The 26,934-nt window shown below is 35.8% G+C and overlaps 1 protein-coding gene across 1 annotated transcript; it reads right to left on the bottom strand.

The window, feature by feature from the left end:
• Positions 1–3: 3 nt before the first annotated feature.
• On the bottom strand, positions 4–26,380 carry LOC140157437 (UDP-glucuronosyltransferase 2A2-like). Its single transcript, XM_072180640.1, has 4 exons — positions 25,374–26,380; positions 6,078–6,297; positions 1,567–1,786; positions 4–786 (listed from the first exon to the last, which is right to left on the bottom strand). The coding sequence occupies exons 1-4, from the start codon at positions 26,223–26,225 to the stop codon at positions 498–500; spliced, it is 1,581 nt and encodes a 526-aa protein (XP_072036741.1). The 5' UTR covers positions 26,226–26,380; the 3' UTR covers positions 4–497.
• Between the last annotated feature and the right edge of the window lie 554 nt (positions 26,381–26,934).

The following is a 26,934-nucleotide window of genomic DNA, read 5'->3' as shown; positions in this document are numbered from 1 at the left end:
GAAACAAGAAACAAGAAACTACGGGGAACTCTGCCATTAATAAGAAAAGGGGACTACGGGTACAAATCATCACACGCATACAAAGAAATTATATACAGGTAGAACTGGTCATATGTATACCGATGCGTGGCCGCAAAGGTACCCGTCCCGGCATGTAAATGAATTTAAAAAAGTACGGCAAGAATTTTCGCACCATTTTCGCACCACGTGCGTCGAAGATATACATATATATATATTTTAATATGCAAACTATAGTTAGGATAATGAATCAGAATACGATCCTGGTATCCAAAATTATCGCACACAATGTAATCAAAATTCACTATAAACACGCTGATAGAAACGTCATGCTAGCCAGAGATAGGAATGACTTTGCAAGGCACTTGTAGCCTAATGCGAATTGATAAAAAAAAGTAAATGTGAAAATATAAAAATAATATGATGTAGGCTATATAGGCTGTCGATTTGTGCATCATTACCTCGGGACTTACACCAACCTATTCAGTTTTTATTTTACTTGAACCACCACATAGTCTTCTACAACCTCTATAACATAGTCTACAGGTGCAGTATAAGATAATCATAAATGTAACGAAAGCTAATAGCAAGACTGCGATGACGTCTAGTAGTAAGTACTGGAATATGTTCAAATCTAAAGCAGCAGATCGTAGATGTTTGGCGCCACCGTGACGTATAACATATTCTACCCAATCAGCGGCTAGTTCTGTCGGTGTGCGGGGTGAATCACGGAATATGGCGGATATACGAGTGGCATTGTTCTTGTAACTGAAAAGTAGAAGGAAAGAACAGCAAAGTGCTTATTTTACCTTAGCATACAAGATGATCATAAGTGGTAATTGTTTACTTATTGCTTATTAATGCAAATACTATTTAGAATCATCATGAATGTCAACTGTGAATAAAAGACATCCGAAAGTTAGATTTTTGCATATTTTGAACTTGTCAGCAAAGATGTGCCAATGTAGCAGACAAAATAAGACAAACATATTAATGGCAATCTGATAAAGAAAAAATCTGACTTCAATTTGACGATAGAATAAAAGAACACACGTGCTTTAATACTTGCAGACTTGCACCAGATGTTATATGCACTGTTTATAAAGTAGATATGTTCTTAAAACGATTATTCAAAACGTTTTGATAACATTTAAATATCTGGTTTATATAAAGGTAATGAAAACGTTTTTAAAACGTTAACGTTTTTTAAAACGTTACTTTAAAATATATTAGGCAAAGATTTTTTCAAAATATTTTGTCAACACTTACATAACATTCTGTTTAGAATGTTTTGCATCAAGTTTTCAAAAATATGTTTTGAATATTATTACAACGTTTTATACCCATTATATAACTCGACATTTAACTGTTTTTAGTAAAACGTTTTGTGTTTGCTAGGTTGTGTAGATAATGTATATAAATTACGTAAATATTCTTTCGTATCACGGGGGCTTCTTGTTCAAATTGGTGTAATTAGAATGATGACATTTACATATGTGGGTCATTTATTTATCCATACTATTCAATACAGCATAAAAATAATCTTACATTGGATCACTTATGACAGTACGTATAGCTTGAGCCAATTCGTCACTTGTCAACGTAGATATGTCGACTTTCACAGCCATACCACGTGACACCAATCTCTGTGCATTGTCATATTGGTCAGCAAACAATGGCACAGCTACCATAGGGACTCCGTGGTATACAGCTTCCCATACACCATTCAGGCCACAGTGATATACAAAGGCTTTGATCTGGGGATGACCTGTGAACAGAGACGAAGGGCAATATGATTTAAGAAACAGACTGAGTGTCGTATTGTCACCAAACAATGGCAAAGCTACAATAGGTACTCCGTGATATACAGCTTCCCATATACCATTCAGACCACAGTGATATACAGAGGCTCTGATCTGGGGATGACCTGTGAACAGAGACGAAGGGCAATATGATTTAAGAAACAGACTGTGTCGTACTGTCACCAAATATTGGCACAGCTAATATATTTTATACCCCATGGTATACAGCTTTCTATATACCATTCATAACACAGTTATATACAAAGGCTTTGATTTGGGAATAACCTGTGAATAGAGACGAGTATTAGTCATACATAAAATCGCTTGGGTTCCATGTCTTCAGTCTGGAGACGGTTATCTTTGGTAATATCCTATTACGTAAACCACCCTATTTGGCTTGACTTTGTAAAAAGCTTCTAATTTCGGTCTTGCTAGATTTACTTCGGAACTGTTTTGCTTAAAAGTATGCCCAGCTTAGAAATAAAACCACAATTTGCTTGGATTTTATTTTATTATTGTTTTCTGATATGTACGGGATAAAATGTTGTGCGTATATTCTTTGTTTAAAATACAAAATTAATGGACTTATAAAAACACCAAATAAACTGAGACCTTTGAACCCGTTTACAGTCTCTTTAATAGCGCCATCTCTTGAAATCTCTTGATTGCCAAGATCTTAGCAATCAAGAGATGGCGCTATACTAACACAGAGTATGTTCCAGGTGATGTGCGATACGGCAAAACCGCTCACTCGTATGACACGTATTTTGTCCAATAAAAATATTTTTAGGTGTGTTTCCACATGGGTAAATGCAATATTATCGGTGTTGAGACAAAAGATAATTTGTCAAACTACCTGACTAAAGGTGATGGAAGCCCTGCAGAGCTAAAGAGGGAGAAGCTTGAACATAATCGATATTGTATGCCTATTTTTTTTTTTTTTTTGGCATTTAGTTCTCAGTGTTGTTTAGCACATATTGAGATCTGTATTGGCTTTATTCAATAATAAATTCTGGCTTAATAGCAATGATTATTATGTATGCATGTATACTATCACGTAGGCCATGAACATGGGCTATTTTGTATTCAGTAGGCCTATTAAATATTTTGTGAAAAATAAATTAAATGTTTATAAATCACCTTAGTAACAACCTATAATTCTTATTATCTATTTCTATAACACGTTAAGTGGTCTAATCTAGGACTAGTATGTATAGGCCTAAAGCATTGTTATCTAAATGTTAATATTCATATATCTTTTAGTATTGATTTGGTTTTTTTAAATCACTAAATAACACTTCTTCAGATTGTTTGTCCTTATCTTCTTTACCGATGCAGTCAATCATAAGAAATTTAAAAATACCCCTTAATAATTCTGCTCCAACAATTACCTCCCCCCATCATAAACCATTTCCTACCACATGGTAACCTGATGCAGTCAATCATAAGAAATAAAAGCTGTTTTACAACAATCCATAAGGATAAAATATGTAAACCTATAGGCCTATTATAAATGAAATAATTTTGCTCCAACAATCACTCCCCACAAGATCTACCATTTACTAACAATAGTAACCAAATTGGTAACCTGAGCTTTATTCCTTTTTATTTGAAACCAATCCTCTTACATCCCATGCAAACGATTTTACACCTCTCCCACTGCAATAAATAGCTTTACATTTCCAAATCTTTCTTTGCTTTCTATGTTAATATTACATTATTGTTTTAAAGAGGAAAAAAAATATCCAAACGTTTGGGCGCCCCATTCCTTTTTTAAAGGATTTTTTATTATGTAAACTGTCTGTTTATCGCGATCATCGCGATCACTGAAAGCTACTGAAAATGAAAATACTTTCCTTCATTCATTCTTTTCCATTATATAACTCGCTTTTAATATTATTTTCTACTTTATCTATTCCATGGAATGGAGGGGCTGTAAAGGTATCGGGTTATACACTTCTAGTGCCCGTTTCTATTCATCGTTATGTATTCTTCTCCCGTGCATTATTTTCGCGAACTACCCTTCACAGCCCAAATTATATAAACCTGCACGCTAAACAATGCATTATCTAAAACCTGCACGCTAAACAATAGATTCTAGATAATACGTGCACGCTCAAATACTAGAAATACTACTTTCACATAACCATAAAGTAGAGTTAGGTGGCGCTTTAGACACAGAGATCACATAACTATATAATTGTCTGTTCGATATATATACCAACAAAAAAGTACGAATATACATTCTGTGGTGTTAAAATGGTATAGTTACAAACGGTGTTCTATAATAGTGTACAATTACCGAATAAGGTGCAACTCGCTAGACTTGAGTCCAGTCCTCGTTTACGGAGTTTAGGATCAGGGTTTAGGGTTGGGATAGGGCAGTCTTGTAATAAGACTAGTAGAGTTGCACCCTTGCAAATATCATTGTCATAATTTATGATTAATGACCTCAAATAAATCAAACATCAAATGAGAATAATCGAGCTTCTATTAATTAAAAAGGGCCAAAAACAGGTGGATCATAATTATACAAGATGACACCATTGCAAAATATTCAGCATTTTACAAATGAAATACATGTAGGCCTATATCTAAAATAACATAGCCGGGCCCGGGAAACACACACTAGCGCATAATATCATGATCATCATAATACCATAGGCCTTCAAACACATGTGTTTGAAGGCCTATGATAATACTGAACAAATTGTTAAATCCCAATGTCGTGTGTTTTAATATAAGTAGTTCAAATTATAGAGCTATAAAGTCCAGTTGATATTCACCGTAGTACTAGTCTGACATCTAAATCGATCGTTTCCAACTGGTTCAGTGCTCTCTGTGTTCGAAACCACGATATTAAATGATCACAACATAAAGTCAAGTCAATTAAACCATGCGTGAATAAGTTACCTAAGTATGACGTATGGCGCAATCGATACCATTGATTACAGGGATTGATTTTCTTTACCAGTTAAATGCTACGTAGCTGGTCAATGTCCTGACGGTGTTTTTAAAATGTAAGATATTTTCCCTAATATTAAAACTAATATAATGAATGCAGCAATTAATATTGCCTATTGTTTTAATAGGCCTACACTCAAAGTGTATGACGGATAATGTACACGTGCAAATGCATTCGTCAAGATAATTGCACTTGCCATGGAGTTATTGCATTTAGCTTTCGAGCCTATCGGCTCTCAAGCTAAATGCAATAACTCCACGGCGCGTGCGATTATCTTGACGAATGCATTGCACTCAGTTCATTATCCTTATCATAAACAATGTCACACTGAATGAATAGAATGGTATTCAAAATTTCAAGAAAAGGACCGGTTATGGTATAATTATATGACTAGAGCAGCCTCGTATAGCTGGCTCATTTTAGCGGCTCGTAAGGGCTCGGAGAGCAACGTTTGCACAGTATTTTTTCTTTAACATGAGAGCACATCACACATATCGAATTGCATTCTGAATACGAGGAATGTTTTTCTGATATCAAATAATGTTGATTTATTTAAATTCGTGATATAATACAAATTTTAGGTCTTTTGGGGGGGAAAAATATGTATCTTAAATACAAAAGGTCAACATTTTAAATGGTCGTCGGCTTTCCCTCCCAGCTACATACACTTTAAGTGCATATCAATATATTTATAAAGTTTTACTTCGAGGACTGTTACCCAGCAAACACAAAAATGTTTTTAAAACGTTTTAAACAGGTTATATTTTCGGGTTTTGGTTTTGGTAAAAACGTTTTAAAATGCCGGGTTATATAATGCTCATGAAAACTTTTTAAAACTTTTTGTAAGAAAACACACTTCAACAACATTTTTAAAATGTTGTCAAAAAACGTTATTCTAAAATATTTCTTGCAAACATTTTTTGACAAATATTTTGTCAACATTTAAATAGCAATATGTAAGATATCAAACATTTTTTAATGATATGAAAACGTTTTATACCCTTTATATACCCTTTATATAACCCGACATTTAAACGTTTTCTGCCAACCTTTTCTAACCAGTTACGAATAATGTCGAAAACGTTTTGTGTTTGCTGGGTAAATATCAAAATATCAATTCCTAATAATTTGCCATAAAATTGCGAATATCGCGAATTTAAAAAAGACAAACAAAATTATTTGATATCATCAGGACATCCCTCGTATTCAGAATGCAATTCGATATATCTGATGTGCTGTCATGTCCCATAAAAATACTATGCAAACGTTGCTCTTCGAGCCCTTAAGCTTACCTAGTAGATCATTCTGTGGTATCCAGTCTACAACCTTGACATTGGGAGTCAAAGTGGCCGATGGTTTCCCGTTCAACTTCCAGATAACCTTTTGAGATAATTGAGCAAAAGCCCCAGCAAAGAGACCTGCCACATCTTCATCGATACCATTTGCATAAGAGCCCATTGAGAACAATACTACGCCATCTTCACCAGCGCTTTCAAGAAACTCTATCCATTCCTGTTAATAATTGTTCGCAACAGTAAAAAAAGGGGCATAGGTTAACATAATAATTGTGTTTAGATTGCAAAATGTATTTAATATGATTGTGATTGTGTTGTAGAAAAATTCCAACTTGAAGTATATTAATGAAGGATCATGCGTCTTGTACTCGCCACCCAAAAAAGGTGGCGATGTTACGTTTTTCCAAATTCGACTCAAATTAAATGATGATATCTCTGCCAAGCAAGGAGATATTGTCATGCTTGTGGTCTCATTTTATTGCTAAATAAAATGTACTTTCAACCCTGTAAAAAGAATTTTTTTAGCCTTTTTAATAATGGCACTGTGCTTCATAGAATTCAGAATGGGCTGGGTGGCGGAGGTGGGGGATGTAGAGGTGGGGGATGTGGTACACACAAACTCTATGGGAAAATGGAAAAAGGCTGTAAAATGGATTTTGACTCTATTTAACATCTAAAAGACTCATGACTTTACAGCTAAACAATTCTACTAATTGTTTGTAATCATTTATGATTAGTTTATTCTAGAAAATACAAACTTTTCCATGCAAAACTACCCGTTTTCATATTAAGCACTGTAGTAAGTAATGCGTATGTCTTCAAAATCTAAAAGTTACTGTAAAATTTTAATTACTTATCCTATCATAGTCAAAGTATAGATTTTCTGATGAGGAATCTAAATATGAACTTATTTTTTCTGTATGGGTTAGGGGCAAAATGTTTCAGTTCAATGTTGAACTGTAAAAAATTCTTACATACTTTGGGACACCCTGTATTCCGAGATTACCAAACATCTGTGATTTTGGTTTCTTCCAAAGTCAGTAGGCTCCCCCTATCCTCTAACCAAATGAATGTTGTTTACTTCCGGTTTATTACTTCAAGTTGGTAATAAGCAATGTGAATTAAGTAACCCTGTATAACTTGAAGGTCACCCTGTATACTTAGTTGAAATGTGTATATATTTGAATTGCTTATGCCTTCAGTTTTCTAAAAATTTATACTTTTGCTAGTTTAGGGTTGATAATTGTGGAGTTCAAGACACATGCCTAAAAGCAAATGCCCTATTTGCTTTTGTTTTATTCTTCTTAAAGATGACTATGTTTGTGCTACACTTTAGTTTATCACGGCAAATGTCATGTTTAAATCACCAGTACAAATGAACTATGCATTTATATGTGTTTAAGGTTAGCGGCTATTTTAAACTGTTGCGATTTGGTAGTTCACAGCATCTTGGGAATGGTAGTGAGCTTTGGTCACAATTGCATTGATCATTTCATAGCGAGTATGTAGAGGAAACAATTCAAATATCACAGATATACTTTGTAGATCCTGTGGTTGTTGAGTCTTGTTGTAAAGAGGGCTGAAACAACAACACTTATGTAAAACGAACATAACCCATTAACAACAATAAATCAAACAAGTTTTCAAAGCATATGATTTATAGAATACACATTTGTAAAACATCAAAGTGTTATTTTTGAATAATATATATTTTGATTTGAATACGGAAAATCAATTGTTGTGGTTGCTTCAAGCAACAATACCTAGTCTACCCTAAAAAAATCTTGCAATTTTTTTTTGTCACAGCCGGAATAAATGGCAATAATTCGAACGACATTACAAGCAAACAATAATTTGTTTGTTAACTTTTATTTGAAGGATTTCATGATTTTCCCCCACAACTTTGGCAGTCAAACCGTAGTCATATCTTGGGTCCCGGCTTGGATCCTTGAAGCCATTCAGAAAGACACTTAGTTTGTTTTTCACCAAAAGACTTTTTTGCCATAGTTTAATAGACGAACACACTGTTTCCACATTTAGTGTTCCCTAAGAGAGGTTGTGCATATGACGTATCGTACCGTAAATATGGCGGACATCTCAATAAGTTAATAATGGAAACAGCCATGCAGAAAAGAATGAACTCACGCGTACAATAGTGTATCAATCTGAACTAGGGCTACTGACAAACCGCGGTTCGTGCGTCATCCTATATGTTGCAGGGCTAGGGAGGGGCGACCATGATAGGACCATATGGGCTGATGGGGGGGTTGATTGTGGGAAGCCGTTTTTGGCAATTTTCCTTTGGATTTTCTAAATGTTCAATTTTTAAAATTATCCTGGATGATATCTGTCGTGAAATAAATCAATGCTTCTATAGGCTATAACAGGCCTAGTAGGCCTATTTATACCCTGATTATGCAATATATAGGCCTACAACAATAACAAAACCAACAATCAAATTTGTAAAAATATATTCATAGGCCGCGCCTATTAGACTAGTATAGGCCTAAAAATTCCTGAATTATATAATGAAAAAAAAACGGGCAAAAACAATCAATCGCTGCAGTCAGAAAGAAAGAAACGAACAAGAAAAAAGAAAAAAAAGTGAGAGAAAAATAAAATAAGATAAATGGAATGGACCACATAGGGACTCGAACACGTACCAAAGTTTTCCTGCTCAAAACTATAGTATTATATAGTCGAACGTGAGTGCAACGCGCTAACCGATTGAGCCACTGAGGGGCACATGAAAATGATTGATCTCAAACTGACTATTATGGAATAGTGCATAACAGGCTCTTATGATAAACAAGCTCATTACCGCTGTAAATGTCGGAGGTATCGATGGCGAAAAACCACGTTTTTTGCAAAAGTAGCTTAAATTTGGAGTGAAATTCAAATGGTAAAGTAAGCGACAGACGTTTGAGAAATAATGTAGGCAGTTAGAAATCAAAATTAACGTTCCACAATCCAGATATCGATAGTGTAACATAACAGTGTTTTGTAGTACAAGATTCGCGAAAATTGTTCCCAAAAACGGGCTAATAAAATTTAATCGGTACTGTATTTGGTTCTTCCCCATGGCAACATTATTTCTTTGGTCGATTTGTAGTACAATTTGAAGATTTGAAGATTTGAAGATATGGATTTTTTTCCTAAAACGCTAAAAAATATTAGGTCTTTTTGGGAAAAAAAAATCCATATCTACAATATGAAAGGTCAAAATTTTCAATTGATCGTCGGCTTTTCCTCCCAGCTACATACACTTTAAGAATATGTCATTAGATTTATAAAATTAACTTCGAGGACTGTCATATATCAAAAATGTGAAAAATATCAAATTTTAATAATTTGTCATAAAATTTGTATTACATCGTGAATTTCAAAAATGAAAATTATTTGATATCAGAAAGACATTCTTCGTATTCAGAATGCAATTCGATATGTCTGATGTGCTCTCATGTCCCACAAAAGATACTGTCGAAGCGCTCAAAACGCTCATTCCAGATCCCTTAAGGGAAGCATAAATTGTAATGGCGAGGTTGAATCCTATTATAGTTGGCATCAATATCTAATAACCCAGTGCTATACACAGCATGGCTCGAAGCTATTCGAGAACAGGCGTTTGCTTGAGGAAACAATCACATTGCACAGATCACTCAACAGCACGCTTAAGTTATATAATAACATTCACTAATGGTGTCGAACAGTGTCATTGCCCCGATATCTACATGGCAGAAATCGCCATGATGGTAGATCGAATGCACAGCCACGCATGACCATTTTGCTCCGACCTGTTTAATAGTTTTGAGACGCATACCTGGTGACTGACCTCTGTGGACGTCAGTGAGCATGGTACGTCATCTGCTTTTAGACTGCCTCCACCAGTGGCCTACGCTGCGCTATAGACATAGTACAGTGTATCTTCCGTGACCCGAGTGTTTACGAATGAGGGCAGCTGTCATTTTTTTTGTTCTACACATATAAAATTGTGGCCAGTTTCTGAGTTCAAAACGCACGGTTCTTTTTCAGTACGCAAGCTAACGACTGTCATCTTCTTTCAACACATATATTTAAGTGCAAGCCTTAAACTAGGCTTCTTTAGATATTCATCATTTTCAACCCCGGTATCCAAAGATTTATCGTCTGAATATCAAATCGTACATAGCAGTTTCCTTGCCTGTACAAAAGAATTATTTCCCAGGCGTCGTCGCTGTGTGTCGCAGAAATTTTGTCACGGAGATTATACTGTCTCCTAGGCAAACCACTTTTTTTTTTTTTCAACTCACCATAGCAAGAGGGCGTCCTGGTCCCACTGTCAATCCACCTACTGCCTTGGTGTTGGGCAAAAACGGTCTTGGGAAATCCAGAACAAAATTAGTATTAATCAAAATAAGTTCTGCGTCCTCAAAAAATATCGTAAGTCCATGCTGACTCACTCCCCTATAAGGATCAGGTCTTACGCTAAATACAGCTGTGATAAGTAAAGAAATTCCAACGTTTTTTACTCGTTCCGGAAAAGCCATCACATGATCGAAACCGGTAGATGCTTGTGGCATATACGTAGGATTTAAAGGCGTGCGATTTACAAATAGGACTAAGTGAGGTATTGTTAAGACAGCAGACAAAGCGACGTAAGGAATATCCATATACTTATAGAGATATTGATATATTAAACACCCACTCATATCAGCTATTGATAGATTAAAGTTAGAATCACGTAATGTTGATAGAATCTTCGGATTGGCTAGAACTGAATTGCCACACTCTTCATTGTGGCTTTCTACGAAGGTAAATACCTCCATCACCATTTCAACATACTTGCCGCTTAATCCGGCTGCTGTCATATTTGTCATTAGTTCAATATATTCGTCCTGTGTGATCAAAGCTGGGAAAAATATGAAATGAATAGCTCCCTCCGTAGGGTTTTTAGATGACACGATTTGATGCTCATGACGATCCGCTACCAGCATTGTAATGTTATGTCCACGATGTAATAGTATACCTGGTCCCATGTACCCATACCTAGTGTATGGGTACATGGTATAACCAGGCATTCAAACAGGCACGGAGAGAGCTGTCAAAGAGTGTATATTTCAAAACATGATAACTGCACCAGTTATAAAAATTCACACAAACCCATCATTTTCAAAATACACTGAAACCCTGTAATCCATTTTTGAAAAATATGATCCCTAATGTTTACTTACTTTTGTTCAGCAAAAACCCATTTCCAGTAAGTCAAATTCTGTAATTGTACATGTCTCCATGTTTACATTTTGTGGACTAAAAAAAAAAAAATACCTGTTTCCAAATATTCCACCCAAAGTGTTAAGTGCCAGACACATGTGTTGGGGCAAATAATACTAGAAGTCATGAAGTATACTCTTTTGACAACACACAGCTGTACATAATAGATTAAGCTATTCTTTAATCCACCATAATGTGGTGGATTTTAAGCATGAGTGGCAACTGTTTCTCATGCCAAGGTTAAATTGATGACATGTCTTGACCTAATTGGCCAATTTACCAAACATATCATAACAAGATAGACTTTAACCAAGCCTGAATGTGCTCCTATCTGTAACCATGCTGTATACACATGCCTGTAACAGCTTCTATAAGCAGAGATGAGGTTACATGCTATGTGTAAAGGGCTACATGCTGGAGATAGCACATTCTAATGGTGGGAATTTTGATCACAAGAATTTATGTGGTGGAATAAACACATTTAAACACAGTTTTTGGCAACAAATTTCAACCAAATTGATGTTTTAAGTGGACTATAATGCAGTAGGACTTTAAATAATCAAGTTTGGCCACAGAAGACATTGGTGAGTAAGTCATTTGTTGTGAAAAAAAACCAGCTGTACATTGAAAGTATGCTTTCCTAGTTTGTATGTGGATTGTAAGTATGTACCATGTTCTGCGTATAATGTAATAGTTCCTTGGCAACATTGAGCATGACATGATAATGACTGCCGTGTCCAGTGAGTGGCACAAGAAGAATATTACTGCAGTACGCATTGGTGAGGAGGTTCACCGCCAAAGACACAAGTATCGTTCTTGAGACCATGGTTAATTATAATTCACTGGGATAATTCACATGCGACACGGTAATCTCCCGGGGTGATATTGTCTGGAACTTCAGTACAGTGGGCCTACCTTAGCCCATGGAAATAGTAGATAAGAAGGAATCACAACGAAATCGATCGCCTGTAACTAATCCCTCTTATCTATTCTTCATTACAAAGGAGGAGGACTCAATAAATTCCCTTTTGAGGACACTCGCACACCGTCATCATCCCTATATCTTCGCGTTAAAAATTGCCGTGATAGTACGATGAATCCTCACGTTTTTCAACAACTACGCATGGTGATTTTCTTCGAGATAGGCCGTGCGACTCAGGCTAAGTATACAATTTGAGATTTTGAGAGCCTGCCACACTGTTTCTATTCTATGTTTTACGATTTTCGCATGATCAATATATGGCTGGCCGTAACCGCCACAACGTGGAGCTGCTACGCGTAGCTTACTTTTCGCTTCGCGGAGCTAAATTGACCAATCATGTTAGATCTTTTCATTACGCGGAGCCAGTGGATGCATCCTCGTTCCAGAGAGAGAGAAAACTCTTGCCAAAATTAATGTTTACTATGGGGATTTTAAATGAATCGATTGTAAATAAACCACGACCAGTTGTACAGGATCAATACCATTGTTTGATTAGTGTATAGTCAATGTTACCTTGCATGCATGTGTCATGTGTGTGACGTGTTTGTTTGTTTGTTTGTCTACTGTGTCAGGCCAGGATCACTGACACCCACGGTACTGATACTCTCATACTATCACGGTGATCATATTGTTGAATGTTGTTGACTTTAAAATAATCATGATGCTGTCATGTCTACAGTAGAACTCACCACGACCTTTGAAGGACTTTAAAAGCTATTAAACCAAGATAACACTCAATGAAAACAGCTCAACTATGTTACATCAGATCTTCTCTGGTTAAATACACACTGCACTTGTGTCTGTTTTACCTGTGCAATGAGCAATGAGCTGGTATTATAGTTTCAGTTGGGTGAACGATTATAAAGCGAACGCAAGGTAACAATACTGTGGGCTTTTGTTTCCGAAATGAGACAATAGTCTGCTTATTGTTAACCAGCGTTCTTGAAAATGAGAAGCTTAATGACTTAACACGGTTTAGAAATAATTTCTTCATATTTTTGGTACAAAAGTACCAATATTTCCAAACACCTAAATTAGCTAAAATTTAGGACATGTTACAAAACTATATTTTCTAGAATTTCAGAGAATACTTTAAATATTGGCCGGTTATTTTTTACACAGTGACGTCAACTAGGCAATGGCCTATACTTCTAACATACACTATTTGTAGAGGTCACGCGTCAATGGTGAACGCACTGAGTATTGTGTATAGGAAAACGGACAGTAACTACAGTATGTATGGCCTACTACTAGTAGGCCTATATAAAGTAAATCCGAACTGGTTTGCAGTTTGCTGAAGGTCGAATTCCGCAGATCGCAGAACTGTGTGCATAGTTTACCACCACTCTGCCTAGCTATATAGTTATGTACAATACTGTATGAGTTTCTTATGAGTGCATGCATTGTCCATCTTAATAATAAGTCAGTTCGTACTTTTCATAAACTACTTTTTGAATCATAACTTTCGTGACCGAGGATATCTTGCAACTACGTGACGCTCGTCTGGCAAATTCTTAATGAATAAATTCGCTTCACGTAATGAGTAAGTCGTACTTAATTGGTCAGTTTTACCTCCGAGTAATGAAAAACTCTAACATGATCATGATTGGTCAATTTGGCTCCACGGAGCAAAATGTCAGCTACGCGTAGCAGCTTCACGTTGTGGCAGTTGCGGCCTACCATATCAGTATCCCATATGATATTTCTATTGCAAGAAAATTTTATTTGTTGTCAGGTTTTATCTTAAATACACTAACTGGAAATTAAATACACTAATTAGTGAGGACCGGTATTTTGCTGTGGATATGTTTAACTGCAATTTGCGGGTAAAAAATTTGAAATCCTGGGTAAAAATTGTGATCATATTCAACTCTTTGAGAAATAATAATATAAAGGAATGCATGTGAAATCCAGCTGCGATACAATGTACATTATTGACACACTATCACTCTCTTTATCTACGGCAATAATAGAATATCGATTTCAATACATTGCTCAGTTTTGAGTTTGTAGTTGACTACTAAGCGACCTAAGCGATCGATTGCTAGCCAATCAGATAGAACTCCTTTTCTTGCGTTCGGTAACATACCACTCGCCCGTCGCTCACCAACGGAGTATTAAATTTATATTTATCGTATAGGAAGTCGACACTGTGACTCATATTGCCGCCATCAGCGTGATTTGGTATCATAACTGGAAATTCATAGCGATAATCTTTGCGAACAAACAAATTTTGAACTGGTTGTTGTGACCTTGTTTGTTAAAGCGCACTACGTTCATTTAGACTGAATTCTATAAACATTTGAACAAGTTTCTGCATTTTCAGATGCAGAGAAGTCAAAACAATACAAATATAGGGAAATATGATCAAAATACGTTGTATTTTCAACTAAAGGCACTTTACAGTTTGTAAGGTTAATCGATCCATTTTAATAATATGAAAGTACTACTGTCTGTCCAATTAACTTAGAGATTCGTTTTTTATTATTTATTTGAAAACAATATATGGGTTAGAAAATGTGTTATAGACCTTCTGCTACTGATTCATGATTTGAACCAGGTACTGTCGGGCTAATTAAAATGATCGATGTATTTGGTCAATTTCTATAACAAAATAACAATAACACATAACACTAGGCCTATACCCTATTCAAAAAGATAAATAAATAAATATAGATAATTCGCCGTAGAAGTGACGTAATAATCGGATTAACTACCATAGCAATTGATGAATACAATTTTTGAATAGATCGCCTTGCACTACAAGCAGATTGCATTAATCACCTTTCTATGTCTGCAAACATAGATTGAATAACTTATGATTAAAACTTTTGATCTCAACACAAAATTAGACATACCTCAAATTTTCGGTCGTAACTTCGACCTTCATTGGGAGCCTGGCAACCCAAGTTTGGGATCAATGACCTTTTGGACACTTGACCCCAACACATGTGTGATGTGCCCTGGGTAATTTAATGCAATTAATTAACTTTGTTTACAAGCTGACAGTATGTCATGAGAAATATGCAGAACGGTAAACTGTATATCCGTCAATACACGCTTTTTCAATGGGAAATGAACTTTGCTGCTTGGATGATGTCACGATGAGGTTAGCATTTATTCAGTATTGAAAAGCGTGTACTGACGGATATGCAGTCGACCGGCCTCATGAGACAAGGCGAAAACCCTTGGAAGTAATCATGCAAGAGTCTGTATGTTATGACATGTTTTAGGGAAATCCCCTTTGGTTACAGTAAACAAACTCAATCAGAATTATTAATCTCATAGGGAATTTCCCATATTGCTCAATGTTCAGTGCATTGCACCATTAGGGGAACCCCTGATAAATAAAGTAGATATGACTTCATCGGAAAACCACACAGGAAGTGTTGTAATGTGACGGAATTGTCTATTAATAGATTTAGGGTTTTCTGGTATATAAAAATGTGAAAGCTGGAGTTTGCTCTTTGCAGAATGTCATAAGAGTTTGTAAACTCTTTATCAACATGTTGGTCTTCGTGCTTCAAACAAGAAGTACATTTAAACCAGTTTGCATAGCCAATAATGTGCTATTTTAATACAACAACGAATGAGATTTTGAGTACACGAATGTGCTCTTCCTCATCAAAGGATTAAAGTTCTTCTGTTGAATTGCTGAAATCTGGTTCCTAAAACAATACATCTGTCAAATAGAGTGGAGCAGTGCCGAAAGAAGCCTGTTTCCTGGAGAAAGAGTGATTGGTGAAAGAAGCACCATTTTTGGAGAAAGCAGCGCAAGGAGACAAATGTTTGGAGAAAGCAACGCAAGGAGATAAGTGTTTGGAGAAAACAGCACATTTTTTGTGCAGGATTTTATACGCAAAGATATATGAAGACCTGAGCGCAAGAAGACCGTAAGTCCACTTGGCCCCTCAACATGTATACACTAAAGTTGCGTATAGTGTCGTATAGTTTGGTAATGTTTTATACATGTTCAGGGGCCAAAACAAATCTTTCATGATGTTTTCACCCTCGAACATGTATTAAACATTATAAAACCCTAAGAAACTATACGTAACTTAATGTATACATGTTGAGGGGCCAATTGGACTTACGGTCTTCTTGCGCCCAGGTGTTCATATATATATATATATATGAATATATGAAACTGTACAGTGGATTTCGCTGATTTTCGCAGGACAAGTGAATAAGGATATATGCATCAGCTTAACAAAACATTGCAAGAACTCTATGATCACCTAGAAGAAGACTGCTGGTTGAGTACTGAGTAGTTAAAATTGTGATTGTGTGATTATATTGTATGTGCATTTATTGTTATATATGGTACCAATCATATTTTACTTTCAATTAAATACTTAGATTTTGTTAGCTTAATCAAACAGTTTATATGTGTTGTGCATTCGTGTGAATTTGGGTAAAAGGTGATTTTGGCCTTGAGTCAGTACGACTCGTCACAAAATTGGGGGCTCGTCCGGGAAATACACTGTAAAAGAAAAGTTGACATTAATTTACTGACTCTTGTAAATGAAAGTACAATATGGCGTTTAATGCAGAAGAGTTTCTTAAAGCAGTTTTATGAGTAGAACAAACCTGCATTACTAGATAGACTTGGCAAAATACTATGACTTGCATGTAAAGCAATCCAACAGAAAACAAGTGATCAAAAATGCCTTGATTGATGTTGTGGTTGAAGAAGAGGTTTTTGAGGAAATCCTTTTGAACAAGAAAAAAGCAGTTCAGACTGAAATTGGCGGGAGACTGTTAAATTGAAAGAGTTAGAAATTCAGTCAGAACTAAGGAAAATAGAAATGAACCAAAAAGAAAAACTGAAAATTATCAATTTAGAGAATGATAAACAAGAAAAACAAGAAAGATTAGATATGGAAAAACATAAAATGTCTATGGAAGAAAAATCGCGTCAAGAAAAGATGGGGCTTGAGCAGCAAAAATTAGAAACAGAAGAAGAACAGGAGAAACAAAAGATGCAAATGGAAACACATTTGAAAGAAAAAAAATGGAAGAAAAGTACAAGTTTGAACAAGAGAAGTTGGCAAAGCTAGATGACAAATACTCATCAAGTTTCTCCTCAAAGTCAGGGTTTGATGTTACAAAGTATGTAAAGCTTGTGCCTAAATTCAAAGAAAAAGAAGTTGACGAGTGTTTTCAACATTTTGAAAAGGTAGCTACAAATTTGAAATGGCCTAAAGAGCATTGGACCCTACTTTTACAAAGTAGTTTTGTGGAGAAGGCCAGGGAGACTTACTCAGCTATATCAATAGAGAAGTGTAATGCTTTAATATGAAGAGGTCAAACAGGCTGTTCTTAAGGCCTACGAGCTGGTGCCTGAAGCATACAGACTAAAGTTCAGAGATTCAAGAAAGCAAGCAGATCAAACTCATGTAGAATTTGCTAGAGTAAAAGAACAAATGCTTGACAGGTGGCTTGGTTCAAAAGAAGTCAAAGATGATTTCGGTCAACTTAGGCAATCGGTTCTTATAGAACAGCTCAAGAAATGTGTCCACGCTGACATTAAAACCAACTTGGATGAAAGCGCTAGCAAAATTAAAACACTGAATGAGGCGGCAACGACGGCCGATGTCTATGGCTTAACGCATAAGTTGAATGTAAGTTATAACAGAGGTTATTTAGCTATAATCCACCTAGAGCATATCAGGGTGCACACAAGAAGGGAAACTGGTACTGGTGGTAGACGGACCTCAGGGAGTTCAGGTAACAAACAAAAATTTGGGACTGAATTTAAACCCAAAATAACTTCAGGACATGTCCCAGTGCTATTTCTTAAAAGACAAACAAGACTCACAAAAGCAGCAACCACCCGGGGGGTTCACTCCCATTGTAGCCTGTACACCATCCGCGATAATAAAAACGCGGAAAAAGGGTAGTTTTTCGTGGGTAGACACGATACGCGCGTATCGTGTTTAGGGTGACAAAAACAAAAAAAGCAAAAAAGGGTAGCAAAATTGCAATTGCCAATACGCGGAAATGAAAAAAAGGGTATGAAATTTGATTAGGGTGTCAAAATAGGCGCTTGTTACCTGTTTAGGGTATCGTTTTAGCCAAGGGTTAAATCCTTGTTTAGGGTGCTTTTCAAAAGTTGATTATCGCGGATGGTGTACAAGCCACAATGGGTGTCACCCCCCCCGAGCAACCATCTACTAGTACTACTGTGGGATGTGCAGTGTCACTCGGGTCAAAGAAACAAATAGTTAGTGAAATCGAGAAACAAGAATTCCAACAAAAAGGAGGTGACACAGACAAGGCGTGTGAGGAATATGAACCTTTTGTGTTAAAGGGAGTAGTATCACTTGGTGATAATGGTAGTCCAAAGCCCATAAAGAAATGGACCTCCTGCATCATATGACCCCTGGGGATCACTTTTATTAAATTTGCTCCTCCTGATCCTCCTCCTCCTGATCCTCCTCCACCCCGCACATTATGCTAATTAGATGCTAATTATTCAAATGTTAATAACCTTTTACAACATTTATTATGTTTATTGTATTTGACAAATCACAAGCTTTAACTTGACATCATATTTAACTACATTAGCTGCATATTAACTGAGAAAATTAGAAAGACGAACCCCAAAATGTCGCGCGCATGTAACATCTCCACCTATTTACTGGCCCAACTCAAAACCCATGGTCTTATACATTTATTTATATAGACCTGTTTCCTAAAAACATGCAAGTTTAAGGTGTTTTTTACATGCTGTGACTGTATAGGAAGTTTAATTTCAATTTATGTATTCTACGTTTTTGAAAATACATATTTCATTTTTATAACCAATAATTAAATAAATAAAAACAAAACAAAAAAAGGCAATTTGAGAGCAACATCTGTGCACATACTCAAGATTTTTAATGCTTAAAAAAGGCTTGTCTATTAGAGGCGTAGCCAGCTTTCTTGGTCAGGGCGGCAAAATAAAAATTACCGCTTGCATCATTTTGACCCGGTATTATCGTTATATATAACCTTTCCTTGTAGAGACTGTACTTTTCATGTAGAGTCCTTGAACTTCCAAAAAGGCTTTAATGGGATCATGAGCGCGCGCCAAAAATGTATTTTACACTTTTTTCGTATAGAACGCTACAATTTTGTATGCTCTTGTTCTTTTGGTATTTTCTTGTTTAATACTTGTTTGACACCCCTTCCATAGTAACCAAAAATGTTTGGTCCCCCCTTGCGCAATTTCAAACGTTTTGTGTCCCCCACGTGTTGCCCAGCCCTCTCCCACCAAAGTATTTATGAACACTCCCTAAGTTGTTAAGATTAAAATATAACAGTGCGAATGGCTTCCATTTCTTCGCGGGTGATATTGCTTTTAGGAAGTTTTGTATGATGTACTAAATCGCTGGTTTTGTTTAGTATTTCAACTGCTTTAGAAGAGCCTAAGCCTCTAGAATAATTCCAATCAGCCGTCTACACTTCGCATATACTGTGTTATGCTTCGTAGTGACGACTGATTATCTTGTAGTCCATATCGTGACGGACTTCTGAAATATATTCAATGCGACTTTGGTTGTGCGCCGTAGCGCGACTGACTAGCGGTGCCCGTGTACCGCGTCGCTGTACCGCGCCGCTGTGACAAGCTCGCGCTCTGAAATGTTGAGAGAGCGCACCACCAATGATTGCGCCATTGGATAACACAGGAAAATACGCACGTTTGGATGGCGTTTTGTCACTGCAAAAACGTAATATAGATCAAAAGTTTGGTATCAAATTAAAGCTTATCACGTGTAGAATATTATTCTTTTAACAGAATATATTGGTGACCATCTACTTTTTTTGCTATTTGGCCGCAAAGAAAAAAGGTGCAAATTTAACCCTAAAAAATCACTCAATTTTTGAAACCGGACGTTGTTCAAATTCGCTCCAAAACTTCACCTCTGAAATAAAATATTGGGATTTTTTCTCAGATTCTTTCATGCAGACACTTGTCGGAACCAAATGAGCTGAAAACGAGCGAATTTTGACAATATCTATAGAAAATAAAGCCGCAACAAGCTGAAATAAGCGGTGGACTGTTTAAACCGAATTTCACTGGTACATAAATCGTGGAGTGATTTGGTGGTGCGCCCTCTTGAAAAACAACAAACTCGGTCAAAAGGTCAATTTGGACACAACTGCGCATGCTCTATGCCACAGGAATCCTGTTGCAAAATCCGTCACTTTTTTCCACGTAGTTTTCTCAGTCGTCAATCCAGACGGTTGACGACTGAGGGCAGCAGTCTACTAAACCTCTAGTGTAAGGAATTTGTAACAAAGACAATTTGTAAACACGTTTGAATAAAGAGAAAGATAGGTCAACAATGTCAAATTTTATGGGCACTTTGCGATTGCTCTATGATATTGATGACATATGACATAATCCATATTTCGTGGTTAGCTGGCCTGGTCACCCAACACTCTAAAGCCTTTTAGCACCAAAATTCAACTTGATTATAACCCAATTAGTGGTATTTGTGCAGCTGGTCCCACTGTCAATCCACCTACTGCTTTGGTGTTTGGCAAAAACGGTCTTGGGAAATCCAGAACAAAATTAGCATTAATCAAAATAAGTTCTGCGTCCTCAAAAAATATCGTAAGTCCATGCTGACTCACTTCCTTATATGGATCGGGCCTTACGTGAAATATAACTGTGACGAGTAAAGAAATTCCAACGTTTTTGACTCGTTGTGGAAAAGACATCGCATGATCGAAACCGGAAGATGCTTCTGGTATATATGTCGGATTTAAAGGCGTGCGATTTACAAATAGGACTAAGTGAGGTATTGTTAAGACAGCAGACAAAGCGACGTAAGGAATACCCATATACTTATAGAGATATTGATATATTATACACCCACTCATGTCCGCTATTGATAGATCAAAGTTAGAATCGCGTAATGTTGATAGAATCTGCGGATTGGCTAGAACTGAATTGCCACATTCTTCATTGAAGCTTTCTACGAAGGTAAATACCTCCATGACCATTTCAACATCATGACCACCACACACCGCGCAGGATCATGCAGGATGTGAACGAAATCTAAACTACCTGTGTTTGATAAAGGGTCACAAGTATGTGTGGGAATTGGCTGGTGAAACATATACCCCGGGACTAGATATAGCTTAGAGCATTTTGTTTAACTTTAAGAGGGCACTAAGTTCACGTGGTTCTTTTAAAACGCAAAACACGACGAATTTGGGTGGTTTGCGAGTATTGGGTCGCGGTCGGCTAGCATTCTATGATGAAAAAATGATGAAAAATGATGAAAATTCTGATATACCATGGTGACTTCACCAACAAAAGCCTCATAATCCACAACTTGAGGTCATATTTGAAGCCAGGTGGTAATGATAGTTACTGAACTTACGCTACACAATTCAAACTGTAGGAAAAGTAACCTTTGAATGTGTTAGGTACAAAAACCTCAAATTTCAAAACTTGAGGTAAAATTTTAGCAATGATTGGTATAATGCTGGTGAACGATATTAGTAGCTTTATAGAGATGGTGTCACTGTACGGCACGATTTAGGGGCAAATAAACCGGACATGTTTTAAAAAGAAACTCTAATACCTCATAATCACTTGAGACACTAAAGAACATACCGATATTTTGGATAATGCACAATATACAAAACATAATAATATAAAGATCTAACTTTTGGAAGTCTACATTTTGAAAGCATCATAAAACAAATTAAAAAAAAACTCCCCCTAATTTTCCTTGTAATAAAAAACAAAACAAAGCAAAAAACAAAAACAAAAACCCATATTTTTAAAATCACATAAAGATATTTTTTTCCTATGATTATTTCGGATATTCATAACTTTCCTCATAATAAAATGGGAAGAAAAGGAAAACAAAGAATAACTTACAAAGAATAAAAATCTATTTCTTTTGTTTTTTCTTGCATTATGAGGAAAATTATGAGAATTAAAAACAAACATCTAGACAAAAGTTATTCTTATGTTTGACTTTGTATTATCCAGATTTTTTCTAGATGCTTATTTTGAATTCTCATAATTTTCCTTATAATACAATGAAAAACAAAAGAAATAGATTTTAAAAACCTAATAAAACAAAGTCAAACATAAGTTTTTGGATAAGTTTTTTGGATGCTTATTTTCAATTCTCATAATTTTCCTCACAATACAATGAAAAACAAAACAAATATATTTACAAATCCTAATAATACAAAGTCAAACATCAGACTTTTTAAGTTATTCTTATGTTTGACTTTGATTTAAAACAAATAAATAAATTTTCTTGTAAATCTATTTCTTTGGTTTTTTATTGTACTATGAAGGAAATTATGAGAGTTGAAAATAAGGATCTAGAAAAAAGTTATTCTTATGTTTGACTTTGTTTTAAAAACAAAATACATAGATTTTCAAACCATAATAATACAAAGTCAAACATAATAATAACTATTTTTCTGGAAGCTTATTTTCAATTCACATAATTTTCCTCATAATGCAATGAAAAACAAAAGAAATACATTTACAAACCATAATAAAACAAAGTCAAACTTCAGAATTTATTTTGTTAGATGCTTATTTTCAAATCTCATAATTGTCCTATATTGTATCATGAGGAAAATTATGAGAATTAAAAATAAGCATCTAAAAAGTTATTCTTATGTTTGTCTTTCTCTTACTAGGATTTGAAAATCTATTTCTTTTGTTTTTTATTGTATTATGAGGTAAATTATGAGAACTGTGGATAAATGGGTAGAGAAATCTGTCTCAAATATTAATAAATGTTAAGAAACATACGGGATATAATGAACCATTGACGCTCTGATAGCAGGCTTTTATTTATTAGTCGTTTTATATACCTTGTACTCGCACATACCGTATTGTCATAATACCACCAATATTTGTGATAATATATAATCAGTAATATGAACGGCTACGGTGTCATGCTCAGATTTGCTTGAAAATGATACAGAATGTGGAGATTGGTGAGAAAAACTCACCTGCCAATTTGTAATTTTTTCCAAAAGAGCGTTTTTGACTTATGTAATTTTTTGTGATTGGAAAACTCCATAGACTTTGCACACGGCATGTTTTTGGCATGTTGCCAAGTTCTTCAAATCAGCGTAATTTTTTAAAACAAGTAATTTGTTTAAATGTGATTTTCTCTCCTTTATACCCAATGCATAAATCTGTTTTTTAATTTATTTTATTGCAAAAATGCTACTTAATAAAGGACAGCAATTTTTTCCAAGATATTGGCCTTAACAAAGGAGATATAAAATGGTAATGTTAGTACTTTTTTCAATTTTCTTGACTTTTTCTAGAAACACTAAATTAGCTAAATTCTAGAATTTTTTTAGAGCTAACTATAGGTCCAATTTCAACAAACAAGGTGTCATATGAAAGGTAATCAAATTTAGAAAATTCTCTCGCCAGCTTTTTTTAATTAAGTGTTTCTATTTTAAGTTATAGGTGTTTCTAAAATTCCCTGAAATCAAAAATTTAAAAATTAATTTTCTAAAAAATTAAACACTTTATCCAAAAAAAAGCTGGCGAGAGAATTTAGATATTAAGCTTATACACCATCCCTGAAAGTTTGGAAACCATAGCATACTCCATGTAGGCAAAAAAATTATTATGTGGAAAAATTTAGGTAATTTTCAAAAAATAAAGAAATACATAAGAAATGGTAGAATTTTTATGAAACTCTAAAAATAGGTGGAGTGAAGACTTATCTTTAGTTTGTTCTAAGTTTTAAATTAATACACAATTCCAATTTGCTATTGTGGCTATTTTGCTGCAAGCTTGATTAGCCGTTCATACTACCTTAAAGGATGACTCCGGCAATCACAACATTATGTCTTATATGTTAGAAAAAAACATATCAAGCACGAATCACGTGGTTTTATTGGAAACAAACTCATATTGACCATAAAAACGAATAAAAACAGCCGGCTCTCAACACGTGATATTCAAAATTCCCGCGCCGAAATTGTCTATATTGCAATGAAGTCATGGTTATACTTGTGCTCAGATCAGAGGATGATTTAAGGAAGCCCCATCATGCACTGTAAAAGTGTTATCACTAGAGTTTCAACTGCCACTTTACTTTTCAAATCCCATTGAATTCTGTGCAAAAGATGTTGTTTTAGAATTGTGTGTGTGTCATTATTACTTGGTCGATTTCAGATCTAAAGTGATGTATGCATAAAGGATAATTCACACCTTCTGTAGATAACATAAAATGTGAAATCGACCAGCTTTTTGAAGGTGTTTTTATTGTAAATATATCTGTCCAAATTCAAATTTAACCATGCACGTGTATGCAGTGGGCGGGCAGTGGTGGTGCCATGTTCACTCACACAGCTATGCTAACCGCAATACTTGCTGGGTAGTGCTTAAATCATCCTCTGTGCTCAGATGTTGTCAGCCTTGTTGTATTACTTTGATGTCATTGCACTGGACAATTGCGGCGCCCGGGAAATTTGAATATCGCGTATTGAGAGACGGCCTTACTAATTTGTTTTTTTTTGTCAATATGAGTTTGTTTCAAATAAAACAACGTTATTCGTTATTGATAATTAATTTTCTATCATGTAAGACATAATGTTGTGAATGCCGGAGACATCCTTTAGCTGTGCAGTCCATAAGCACAAACGAATACGGATCTTTATGACATCCAGGTTTTTGTGCAACTCGGGGGTCACTCACTTGTTCCAGCTCCGACCCTCTTTTTCAGAGCCGACAACCGTTCCCTAGACCCACAGATCCGGGCCACAGATTTCATCTGGCTCAAGGAAGGAGTCCTGAGTCGCTTTCTTTTTTTCAAATGTGAGATTCTGAGGTAGGCCTAACCCTCCCCTACCAAAAAATAAAACTAGGACGTGATCCTTGTTCTCTAATAAACTTATTAATATGTGTAAGTCTCATTTTTATTACCTATATATAAAAAAAAAATTAAAAAATAAAAATCTGACAAATCCCAAAAATTGGGGAAGAAGGGGACGATAACAAAAAAACATAATTTTTTTTGCATTATAAATGGCAAACCACTTATTTTTTTCCAACTCACCATAGCCAGAGGACGTCCTGGTCCCACTGTCAATCCACCAACTGCTTTGGTATTTGGCAAAAACGGTCTTGGGAAATCCAGAACAAAATTAGTATTAATCAAAATAAGTTCTGCGTCTTCAGAAAATATCGTAAGTCCATGCTGACTCACTTCCCTATATGGATCGGGCCTTACGTGAAATATAACTGTGACGAGTAAAGAAATTCCAACGTTTTTGACTCGTTGTGGAAAAGACATCGCATGATCGAAACCGGAAGATGCTTCTGGTATATATGTCGGATTTAAAGGTGTGCGATTTACAAATAGGGCTAAGTGAGGTATTGTTAAGACAGCAGACAAAGCGACGTAAGGAATACCCATATACTTATAGAGATATTGATATATTATACACCCACTCATATCAGCTATTGATAGATCAAAGTTAGAATCACGTAATGTTGATAGAATCTTCGGATTGGCTAGAACTGAATTGCCACATTCTTCATTGAAGCTTTCTACGAAGGTAAATACCCCCATCACCATTTCAACATACTTGCCGCTTAATCCTGCTGCTGTCATATTTGTCATTAGTTCAATATATTCGTCCAGCGTGAACAAAGATGGGAAAAAGATGAAATGAATAGCGCCCTCTGTAGGGTTTTTAGATGTCGCGATTTGATGCTCATGGCGATCTGCTACCAGCATTGTAACGTTGTGTTCACGATGTAATAATTCCTTGGCAACGTTAAGCATGACATGATAATGACTGCCGTGTCCTGAGAGCGGCACAAGAAGAATATTACTGCAGTGCACGTTAGTAAGGAGGTTCGCTGCCAAAAGTACAAGTGTCATTCTTGAGAGCATGTTTAACATTATTATAATTCACCCCGGGAATTCACCGGGATACTAGTAATTCACAAGCAACACACCTTCATCTTGTCTAGAACTTCTGTACAGTGGGCCTACCTGTAATGTTAACCATCATGATCACCACACACCACGCAGGATCAAGCAGGATGTGAACGAAATCTACACTACCTGTGTGTATGAAAAAGGGTCAAGGACTGCACACTAAAATCCACTGGGATGTGTGGGAATTGGCTGCTGAAACTAAACACCAGCTGAAACACCTAAAGCCTATATAAACTTGAGAGGGCATTAAGTCCACGCATAGACCCCGGGCATAGACCCTGGAAGATGGTTCACTTAAAACTCAAAAACATGAAGAAATTTGGTGGTATGCGGGTAAAACCATTTTACAAAGGTTTTCAATGCAAAGCCTCGATCCCGTTTGCAATAATATGAGAAAGTATTAGACTAGTACTCGATACTAGCAATAACTGTCCGCGTCCTGTGGGTTCATTGAACTACGCCCTGACACCACACTCATAGAAATGACTTGTTCGCCTTGTTGGCGGAATTCAAAAGGAGTAAGTTTGGACAACTCAAAAATAGTGTAAAAGTTGCCAAAACAAAATTTATTTTAGTTATCCGAACTTAAAAAATGCTGAAAAAGCTCAAAAAGTTCCGTCAACTAATCAACTTTGTTGGCATTACTTAAAAAGTTGATGTAAGTCGTTGC

The sequence above is a fragment of the Amphiura filiformis genome, chromosome 7 (genome assembly GCF_039555335.1).
Source record: "Amphiura filiformis chromosome 7, Afil_fr2py, whole genome shotgun sequence".
Lineage (NCBI taxonomy): Eukaryota > Metazoa > Echinodermata > Ophiuroidea > Amphilepidida > Amphiuridae > Amphiura > Amphiura filiformis.
Note: the sequence above shows the minus strand (reverse complement) of the source record. Positions and strands in the feature narration are given on the sequence as shown.